We start from the raw sequence: 12,162 nt of genomic DNA on the forward strand, positions 1-12,162 counted from the left end.
GCGAAAGGTAAAGTATCCAATGTCGGTTAAATCCAAAAAAGTAAATCCAAGAAAGTTAATTAAATTTCCATCTGCACAAGTAAAATCGAAGGAAATCATGTAATTGGAAAATGGCCCAAAAAAATCCAAAAGGCCGAAATCCGTGGAATAATTCACAAATATGTACAGGGAAAAGGGGGAAAATTCCAATAATATTAATAAAAGAAAAATAAGATATGCGTTTAACACGGCTGTCGAGACAAAGTGTAATAAAAAATAAGTGAAGAAGAAGAGAAAAAAGATTAAAGAGTGATAGAATTAAATAGACAATAGAAAAGCAAATGTCAAAATGACCCACACAAAATGACGTTAAAAGGCGCGAAAAATATAGGGCAAAAAAGAGGTCAACTGAAATGTACAGGTAATTACTTAAGAAAATGTCAGCAATAGTTATTAAAAGACACTAAATGGAATAAATAAATAAATTATTAAATCAATAAAAGTAAATAAATAAAAAATAAAATTAAAAAATAAAAAAAATTTAAAGAAAGATGATGGCCGGTATCTGCAAATTTACTTGTGCGAATGGAAATTTAATTAACTTTCTTGGATTTACTTTTTGGATTTTACCGTCATTGGATACTTTACCTATCCATTCACGTAAAATAACCTTTTTCTTCATCATGTTCCCTCTGCTTCACTTTTCGTTATCAAGTAAGCTCTTTGACTTACTTGAAGTTTCATCAAATACTTTTGTATGCAAAATCCGATCCCGAATTTTGCTAATTCCTACCCTCTGATGAGAAGAAAAGTATTTCTTTGAAACTCCGCGGATTAAGGACTAACCATTTATCTAGTGTTTCCTTTTCAGATTAAATATGTTTTAACTCTTTTCAAAGTGTTTTTAACATAATATATTAACTATTTGCTCTTATTATAAGCTCTATTTCCTATTTAGTTTTATCGAGCTTTTACATCTGGCTGAGATTACTTTATAAATATTAATTCTTTAATATTTATAATGTACTTTAGTTTTACCATCTTGGATCATTTTGGTAAATTTAATTGTAATTTTTATTTTATATATATATTTATATATATATATATATATATAAATAAATATATATATATATAGTCATCCACGTATGGTACTGTTTCGCTGTTTCACAGCTCATCAGTGCGGCTTGACAAGCAACTACCTGAAGCCAAGATCGAAATCCGATCGCTCAAACGACAGTCGGGGCTTCTAATAGTTGCGCTGTAGGGCTGCTGTTATGCGGGTAGTGAATTAAGAATGTGTGACATTGTCCAAAGTACCTAAGCTATATGTATATATATTGTTAACGTTGTTTATTAACATTGAGATTTGTAACCATTTAAAATGTATTTAGCCATGCAACAATACCACATACATTTACTTGTTTTCTATTTGTGATTTTCAGAATCCCAAAACTGAGATTGATATTATGAATACGATTCCTGATAAATCCACAACTTTAGATATCATGTCTGTCACTAGTATGCTTTGCGAAAGAACCACAAATCGACTTGGAGATTTTGAAACTCAGTATATCTATGATCCTAAAGCTTTGCCTATTGTAGAAAGGTAAGATCATGTTTACGCATACAACAAGTAAATCAGTCAAAATAATAGGTCTCAACTTAAGTGACATAAGCATATATCTATCTATCTATATATCTATAAAAACAGAGATGTGTGTGCCACAGACGATTTCTGATTGGTTAATCCAATAATCACATCTCCTAAAAAACTATGGTTCGTAGGCTCTTAATTTTACCATAAAATATTATGGCTTTATTTATTGTCCATCTTGGAAGGGTTTAATTTTTTTCTAACTTGTTTATTTACAAATTAAAAAAATACGAATCTTACACAATCTTACAATCCAACCTACGACATCCACAGCCGCCATTCTGCTAGCCGCAGACACGTACACAACACGAAAACAATGTTTTGAAAATCTAGCAAAAATTAATTTTCCTGAAATTTTTCAATATTTAAAAATAAATTATGCCGGCTGATAAAATTTTTAAACTTTTTTTAAAGCTAGAAAGATAAAATTTAAAAATACTTATTTTTATGTAAAACGCGCGTTCCCTCGTGGTCTTTTCATTTCGGGTTTGTATTACTGTACACATAGATTCGAAAAAGGTGTCAAAAAACAAATATATAACAAATAAATGTTATCAAAGGCAAGATAAGTTACTTTTCTACCAAACTTCGTGTTTTTATTCAATGTAACACATTTATTCAGCTCGAAAAACGGGTGTGTATTACTGTACACATAGATTCGAAGAAGTTGATAAGATACGAAACAAAACACGCGCACACACGCACACACACTCACGTCCACTACCGTCCTTGGCTACGTCACGTTGTTATGGCAACACGATAAATACACAGTAAATTTGATTTTCTTCATTTCTACGCAAATATTACGCAATCTATATCTATCTATCTATCTATATCTATCTATCTATCTTCTATCTATCTATCTATATCTATATCTTCTATCTATATCTATATCTATCTATCTATCTATATCTATCTTCTATATCTATCTATCTATCTTCTATATCTATCTATCTATCTATCTATATCTATCTATCTATCTTCTATCTATCTATATCTATATCTTCTATCTATATCTATATCTATCTATCTATCTATCTATCTATCTATATCTATCTTCTATATCTATCTATCTATCTATCTTGTATATCTATCTATCTATCTATCTATCTATATCTATCTATCTATCTTCTATCTATCTTCTATATATCTATAAAAAACAGAGATGTGTGTGCCACAGACGATTTCTGATTGGTTAATCCAATAATCACATTTCCTAAAATAGTATAGTTCTTACGCTCTTAACTTTACCATAAAATATTTTGGTCTTATTTATTGTCCATCTTGGAAGGGTTTAATTTTTTTCTAACTTGTGATTTACAACTTAAAAAAATACGAAACTAACTTACAATCTAACAATCGAACCTCCGACATCACGGCCGCAATTATGAAACTAAACTAAAAAAAAAAAATACGCGCGTTCACTCGTTTTTTTGTGCATTTTTTTTTGGGGGGGGACTAATTTGGCATAATAGTGTCCATTTAATAGTATTATCTTGAAAAAATAAAAAATAAGGAAAATTACCAAAAAAAACAAACAAGAACAACAAAAGTGTGCCGTATTTTTAAAAGATTTATTGCGTTGTTTTTATTTGCTTTTTTTATTTCATCGGTGAAGAAAATGGCCAAACAGAAATTTTGAAGGCCAAACTGCTTAAAAAAAAGGCCAAATTCGCGAAATTTGGCCTCGCTAAAAAAAAAAAAGGGAAATCCCCCTACTTGAACTTTCTGTTTAATTTCGCTTGTAGCGTTGATTTTTTTCTTTTTTCGCTATAAAAAAATAACTACTTGATGAAATTACGTGATTTTTTCTGTAGGGTTTGGGTACTTGTGCAGTTTTTCATTGACATTAAAAAATGGAAATATTTAAAAAAAAAAATATATTGTACGTACTCGTCATGGGATAAAGTTTTCCTACAGAAAAAATCACGTAATTTCATCAAGTAGTTATTTTTTTATAGCGAAAAAAGAAAAAAATCAACGCTACAAGCGAAATTAAACAGAAAGTTCAAGTAGGGGGATTTCCCTTTTTTTAATAGCGAGGCCAAATTTCGCGAATTTGGCCTTTTTTTAAAGCAGTTTGGCCTTCAAAATTTCTGTTTGGCCATTTTCTTCACCGATGAAATAAAAAAAGCAAATAAAAACAACGCAATAAAACTTTTAAAAATACGGCACACTTTTGTTGTTCTTGTTTGTTTTTTTTTGTAATTTTTCTTATTTTTTTATTTTTTCAAGATAATACTATTAAATGGACACTATTATGCCAAATTAGCCCCCCCCCCAAAAAAAATGCACAAAAATTCGAGATTTAAGGTTTTGACAAGATAATTTAACGAATTGTCCGGACTATTGCGAGATAACCATCCATTAGTTTTTCCTGAAATTTTGCCACAAATTGTATTTCATTACATAGATGTGCATAGTAACAACATTTTTTTGTCGAAAATTCCCGTTGCGTCTCCAGATTTCATCGGTGAAGAAAAAGGCCAAACAGAAATTTTGAAGGCCAAACTGCTTTAAAAAAAAGGCCAAATTCGCGAAATTTGGCCTCGCTATCGCTTTCTGTTTGGTTAAGAATCAAGATGGCTGAATTATTAATTACTCGCTCATAAGACTATCATTACACACACAAAAAAATATAGATTTATTTTTGGGTAAAGTTCCCCCGGGTTTTCCTTTCACTTGAGTAAATAATGGTCTTTTGTTATATATATGGCGTACTATTATCCTTATATATATGATGTTTATGTTTATAACAACATCTTAATACGGCGCTGCTGATCCATAGTCGTTTCGACTGACGGATGCCACACACATGTTTAAGTGTCTGTGTATGTCTGTGTGTCTGTGTGCATTTCCCTACGCTAAAACTCTGTCAATTTTAAGCCTAGAGATTCGAAATTTGATATACAGGGTACTGCGATTTGGGGAAATCGATGTGATAGGTTTTCGACAGACATTTGGCGATTAAGTGGTCAATATTCAACGATTTAACCTTTGAGAACTCTACCAAACTCCTCCTACAATTTTGGGTCTAAACAGTAAACACGTGATATTTTAGATATAGATTCCTTGCACATGGATCTAACTTATTAACTTTACTTGATCCCTAAACAATAAATGTTAAGAGGTCATAATAGGGGTCAAAGTTTTAAGAAATTGACCGTTTTTTTTTCTTAGCATTAACCTCAAAACACCTGGGCAACGCCGGGCACCGATTGCTAGTATATATATATAATGGTTGTGTGATTGTAGTTTTCTAGATGCGAATTCACTGAAACTCCTTTTCAAAGAGTGTTCGACAAACAAACAGATCGTAAATATATTATATTTATTTAAACATTGTTGTCTAAATATGTACATACATGTTTCTGCAGTGATGTTATCAAGGCTAGGTTTTCCTTAAGGAAGACGTAGATATGAGGGCGTGGTTTGTCGAAAAAGAGGCACTGCATAAATATGTATCCATATATGAAGCCAATAATGTTTGTATAAATAAACATGCTATAAACTATATAAGACACACATACATATACGTATACATATTTCTATATTTGTATATATTGTGCGTATTGGGGCAACATTTGTCATTTAAACAAACAATATTAAAAATAAGAAATTAAAAATTATATCTTTTTTATTTTTCATATTATTTGCATAATTTTTGCGTTCAAAAAATAATGTAAGTTTCATGTTTATTACAAATGTTTTCGATTCTTCGTCGTGTCATCACAAAGTGAACAAGCAAATGAACACAAGAGCTGGAGTTAATGAGAAACATACATGCGAAGTTATTTAGACGCTAAAGAACGTTTTCACACCGTTAAGGGAAAACTATTATATATATATATATATATATATATATATGTGTGTGTGTGTGTGTGTGTGTGTGTGTGTGTGTGTGTGTGTGTGTGTGTGTGTTAAGTTTCATTTTCACAGGTAAATTTTATACCGAGGAACCATGACAGTCGTCCAAGATCGGTCATTTTAAATTTTTTACTTAATTCATTTTTAACATCTTTTAAAGTGTTGTCACAATTTGAGGCGAGTAATATATCGTCAACTAAAAAAAACAAAATCAACAATTTATTACCTACACTTTTGGTATACATGCACGCGACTACGGGACATTGTTTGAATTCCTGTTCTATTAAATAATTTTGGAATGTTTAATTCCAATTTTGTGCATTTTGTTTTAGTCCATATAACGATTTATTTAATTTCCACACCCAATTTTTATTTTTCATTTTAAATCCCTCTGGAAGGTGAATGTACATTTCACAGTCAATCGGAGCATTTAAATAAACATTTTTTACATCCATTTGATGTATTTTTTTAATTGTATTGAGTGACAAGTTGTAATAAAATTCCAACTGTCGTTAAATTTGTCATTGGTGAAAATGTTGCACAATATTCCACTCCAGGAATTTGTGAGAAACCTTTTGCCACAAATCTTGCTTTAAAAGTTTCACTGCCAGAAGCTGTGGTTTTTTTTCAAAAAAACCAGGGTGAAGAAATTATATTTTTATCTGTTGGTTTTGCCACTATTTCGTATGTGTTATTTTCAGATAAAGCTTTCAATTCGGATACCATAGCTTGTTCCCATTATTGGTGATTTTCTGAATTACTCGTCTCATTATTACTTTTCGGTGCGCTGTTTAACGAATAACAAGTAATCCACGGCGTAATCTTGTATCTTTTCAATTTGTAAGAAGTCTGGCCTTTTTCGTTCCGTTATTGGGTATCGACGTGTCTGGTTACTATTTTCGTCATAAGTACTGTAATTGTCGTCGTTATTAATATTTTCATTGTGATCGAATAAGATGCTAGGCAATATTTCACGCTTTTCATCCACTGGATCGGCATTTTTTAAATTAAATGTATCATTGAATTTTACACATCTAACCCTTTTTATGGCATTTTGAGCTGCGAAGTAGATTAAGTATGCCGGGCTATTTTTATCGTAACCTACGAAAGTACCTTTTTCGCTTTTAGTATTTAGTTTACTGGTGTTTTCTATAAATGCAAAACAATCAGAAACAAATAGATGCATTTTATTCATTTTATGTTTTACACTGCAAAACGCTTCATACGGCGTTTTTCCTAGCCTCTTATTGAACGATCTATTTCTGATCTATGCTGCTGCCATTAAAGCGTATGTCCATAAACTATACGCTAAGTTTGATTCGATAAGTAGGCATCTTGTCATCTCAAAAAGGGTTCGCCATGCCCTTTCAGCTGTGCCATTTTGGAAAGGGGAATACGGCGCCGATTTCTCGTGTTTAATACGGTGGTTAATTAATAGAAGTTCAAAGTCTTTACTAGTAAATTCAGTCCCATTGTCTGAGCGAATACATTTTACTGAACCGTACGAGGCAACACCAGCTAAATATTTCTTAGTGACGAGGATAGTGTCGGATTTGTTTTTTAGAAAATAAACCATAATTAAACCGGAAGAATCATCAATAAAGTTCAAAACGTACCTTAGATTGTTTCTCCTCATCGGGCTGATCGGACCTGCTAAGTCACAATGCACAAGTGAGAGAATTTTCATAGCTTTTTTGTCTAGCGTTCGGCTTATATCTTTTGTCATTTTCCCCTGTGCACACACATCACAATTTGGGAGATCGTCTGAAGGTATTATTTTCATGCCTTCGACTACATTTGGTAATTTTTTAATATCAGCTGAATTGCAGTGTCCTAGAATTTTATGCCAGGTTTCCAAGTCGTGACAGGCAGTTTTTGAGGGAACCATACTTTTTAAATAATATAGTCGGCCATTTTCTTTAATGTCAGATACAGTTCCATTGGGGTATGTCAATTTTGATGTATTTTGGCCAAATTGTTTAATTGCAGCCTGCACGGAAAATATGCCTTGCTTAAATGTAGGTATAAACAGAGCATTTTTTAGAATACAGTTACAGATTTCGCCTTTATTATTTTTTAGGGATATTTTAGCATCGCATCTTTTCAAGACTATATCATTTATTTGACTACCGTTGGCAAGTTCGACAAAATGACTTTGCGGATTAAAGTTTGAATCAAAATTAATAAAATCAGATTCCTTGGTGATAACGTGCGCTGTAGCACCACAGTCTACACGGAGATTTTTACCGTTTGTGGTATTGTTAAAGTTACATATGAATAGAAATGTATATTCTTCCTCAAAGTTCTCAACGTTTTTTACGGAGTCCATTTTAGAGCGTTTATATCGACATTGGAAACTTTTGTGGTTGGGTCGTCCACAATTATAGCAGATAATTTTATTCTTTTTCTTGGGAAAATTACTTTTGGAGAATACGTTGCGGTGAGGTGCGAAATTTGGTGGTGTCTGCTTTCGAGAAGCATTTTTGAACTTCATAATATTGCTGGAGTTATTGTCCACAAGCATACGATTGGTCTCTTCGTGACTGCGCAATGCCACTTCCAATTCGCTGAAATTTATGGGTTTGTCTTTCTGAGTTATAACAGTTGTAAATGGTTTTAAATCGGCTGGAAGTCCCTTGAAGGTCATTGATATCAACAAGCTATCGCTTATTATTTTACCTGAGAGTTTTAAGGCATTGGCGGTTGTTTCTGCCCTTATAACGTAGTCAGTAGTCGTTTCATCCTCGTTACGTTTCAGAGACGTTGATTCTGTATATAAGGATATTATTTTCGGTTTCCCTTTTTAATGTTCTCTTAATATGTCCAATGCTTTCCTTGCATCATCCAATGCGTCTCTTATTTTTTTTTACAAGGAGATCACCACTTATCAAGGACAGAAAGCCACTCAGGGATAAGGGTATTTGCATGTATAGTAGGTCGTACGTTAGTGTTGACATTTCATAAAGTGTCTACTTAAGAGGACGGTTCATCAGGAATTTGTTTACGTTGGATTTGAAGACATCCAAGTTGTAGTCAGGTGGGAAACAGGCAGACGGAACAGAGTTCCACAAGTGTGCTGTTCTAAGAAATAAGCTTTGTTCATGGAAGCTACGTTTTGATTTAGGCACAGATAGAAAGTGGGGAAAATTTTTGACAGTGGCTTCAGCTAGACGGGTGTTTTTCGTAAAATATTGGCGAGGGGGGGCAGAGATTGGAGCTCAGACGAGCACTTGCCACGGTAAAACAAAGACAGGCTCGCAACGTCTCTTCTGTGGGAGATAGGTTGCAGGGAAGAGAAAAGGGCATCCCCCACTAAGCCACGAAGTCTATTTTGTACTCTGTCAAGGCAGGATAGGCTATTTTAGCAGCTCCTGCCCAGATATGGCAGCAGTATCCCATCCTTGGACGTACTTGGCTCTTATATAGATAGAGAATTGCATCAGTAGTGAGATATCTTCGTGAGCGGTAGAAGGAACCCACCATCTTTCCAGCGACACTGGCAACAGACTTGATGTTCCATTTTATATCAGGAGTAAAGGTCAAGCCCAGAAGCTTGTCAAAACATGGAGCTTCTCCTAGGCGAGAGCCATCCATTACAATTGATGCCAGCTGGGGATCAGAGCGTTGATGGTGTAAAGATAGGAGCTTGGTTTTAGATGCATTAAAGGTAACCAGCCACGTCTTCCCCCACTGAACTACACGCTCGAGATCAGAGAAGAGAGAATCAGAGAGAACTTTGTTATTTACAGCCTTTGATGTGTTGCCGTAGATGGTCGTGTCATCGGCATAGATGTCAACGAATGATTTAAGTATCTGTTTGGGAGATCATTGATGTAGATCAGGAAGAGAGTTGGGCCTAGGATGGGCCCCTGAGGGACTACAGCATTAATACTGCAGGCCTCTGATTTTTGTCTATCGACCACTACTCTTATGAACCTATCAGAGAGAAATGATTTAATGATTAAGAAAACATTTCCAGTTATACCATAGCTGGAAATCTTGTGTAGTAGGCCTTTATGCCATACCTTGTCGAAGGCCTTTGATATGTCAAGAGCAATTGCCCTAGAAAGGTAGCCTTTGTCAAGAGATTCGTTAATCCTATGAGATATAACCGTTAGCACATCTGCGGTAGATCTTGCAGAACGGAAACCATATTGCGTGTCACTAAGGAAGTTATTTCTGTTGAGGCGATTGACTATTTCTCTATTTAGTATGGATTTCAGCAACTTACTCATAACACACAGGAGACTTAGAGGTCTGTAATGAAAGGGAGAGGACTTGTCACCTGAATTCTTAAATGCAGGGCATACTGATGAGGTTTTCCAGGGTGTTGGAAAGCACTTCTCTTTAAGGCAACGCTTAAACAGTTTTGTAAGTATGGGAGCAAGTTCAGGTTGAAGCTTTTCAATCAGAGACAGACTTCAATCGTCTAAACATTGAATCAGTTCTACAAAACAGTCGCGTTCTTTTCGAGAAATTCGGGGTCGTTTGGATTCTCTGTTGGAGATTGTACGACTTTGTGTAGTTTTTGAATCCTTAGATATCCCAGAAATTTTACCTGCCACAATTCGAATTTAGATTCCGATCCGTCAAAGAAAAGACAGTGGCTGGGCGCATAACCTGTTAAGTTTTGAGACATTGTGTTGAACAAAGATGGCGGCGTAGTTCAGATCAGTAACCAAGATGGCGGCGTAGTTCAGATCAGTAACCAAGATGGCGGCCAAGAATCAAATGTGGTCCGTGGCGTAGTTAACCTCTTAATTTCTGAGATATTGATCTGAACTACACCGCCATCTTTGTTCGACACAATATCTCAGAACTTAAGAGGTTAACTACGCCACGAACCGCATTTGATTCCTGGCCGCCATCTTACTGATCTGAACTACGCCGCCATCTTGGTTACTGATCTGAACTACGCTCCCATCTTTGTTCAACACAATGTCTCAAAACTTAACGATATATATATATATATATATATATATATATATATATATATATAGATAGATAGATAGATAGATAGATAGATATATTCTAATAAACATGAAAAATTAGCTGATTTTCAAATGTAAACATAGGGCCAAATATAAATATATCAATTTCCAGATCACTAAACTACGTAAGCCTGCTCAATCGTCAAGCCTTCTACTGCAGTGATTTTATTTTCCTTTCTCCTAGCCTATATATTTATTAGTGTTTATATATATTTTCCTCATATATACTCAACTACGCTTATGTTATCAGTATTTTTATTATTTTTATAACCATTACACTTATTACTAGTATTATCATCATTATTGTTATTATTCATACTATTATTACTATTATCATTATTAATATTAATATTACTATCGCTTTCATCCTTTCAATTATTATTATTATTATTATTATTACTAGCTGGACCCGTGAAAATTTCACGTTTTCTTTTCTTCTTTTTCACATACACATTATCCCATCACATATCCGTACCTTGAAACATTTACATTAACCCTTTACTGCCCTGGCCGACGAATTCACCCTGTGTACTATTTTTTTTAAATAGTAAATGAAGAGTACGGTAGGTGAAATGTATGTAAATATGTATATACCAAAATCACGATATTAGTGCTCCAAATATTCTCAATAAATACATCTTCATTTATGTTTTATAAATATGTTTATTTAAAAATATTTTCCAAAGTTTTATTTAAATTTTAGCTTATTTATCATATACTTATTATGTAATGGAGACTTAGAGTGTTTAAAACATGATATTGTTAATTTCGCACAGTAATGGGTTAAACCTGTGCATTTTGTTCAAAAATATTTGAACCTTACGTTGTACGTAACCAAAACTATCCCAGAATATGTTCTTGATGTTTAGATGCATATGCTTGATTACTTAAAATACATTTCAAATGTCAACGTTTAAAAATTATAAATGATAGATAAGCGTATTAATATATAGAGGCTCATGTGATGAAATCCGTGCCATAAGTCTGAGCGTTTGAGGAACACATCTAGCACAGCAGCAGGAGGAGCTCTCGGGACAACCGGAAGTACTTGTCTGAAGTCACCTCCAAGTAAGATTACTTTACCACCAAATGCAGTGTGGGTGTTCATTATATCTTTCAAGCATTTATCAATGGCTTTCAGCGCATAGCGTGGGATCATAGAAGGTTCATCAATAATAATATTTTAATACGCTTGTCTATATAGAAATACGCTTGTAACTATCTATCTATGTGTGTCACACTTTCTGGCAAATTTGATTGGTTGAGAAGATTTTATTCTGGAATAGCGGATTACACATTAAACGAACGCTAAAGGCAGAGATCAGGGTTGCCAGGTTGGCTTCATTTTAAAAGAGAGAGAGAGAGAGGGAGAGAGAGAGAGAGAAACGCAGTTTTCGTTAAGTAAAAATATTCTCGCAACTACGACTGATAGCTGTTAGATATAAACAAAGCCAAGAGGATAGAGAGGGAGGGGGTAGAGGGGGGTAGATAGAGGAGTTTAGAAGATTTTATTCTGGAATAGCGGATTACACATTAAACGAACGCTCAAGGCAGAGATCACAGCAATCAGTCGTAGTTGCGATATTTTTAATTAACGAAAACTGCGTTTCTCTCTCTCTCTCTCTCTCTCTCTCTTTTAAAATGAAGCCAACCTGGCAACCCTGATCTCTG

At 34.0% G+C, this 12,162-nt stretch overlaps 1 protein-coding gene across 1 annotated transcript in view; it reads left to right on the forward strand.

Moving 5' to 3' along the window:
- Nucleotides 1–12,162, forward strand: part of LOC145278129 (allene oxide synthase-lipoxygenase protein-like) — a 102,753-nt gene that overhangs the window by 85,820 nt on the left and 4,771 nt on the right. The window contains exon 14 of the mRNA XM_080130409.1: nucleotides 1,422–1,585. Coding sequence (XP_079986535.1) covers nucleotides 1,422–1,585 — 164 coding nt within the window. The remainder of the gene's footprint in view (nucleotides 1–1,421; nucleotides 1,586–12,162) is intronic.

This window comes from Euprymna scolopes, chromosome 6 (assembly GCF_053919585.1).
Source record: "Euprymna scolopes isolate OS-2025 chromosome 6, ASM5391958v1, whole genome shotgun sequence".
NCBI classification, from domain to species: domain Eukaryota; kingdom Metazoa; phylum Mollusca; class Cephalopoda; order Sepiida; family Sepiolidae; genus Euprymna; species Euprymna scolopes.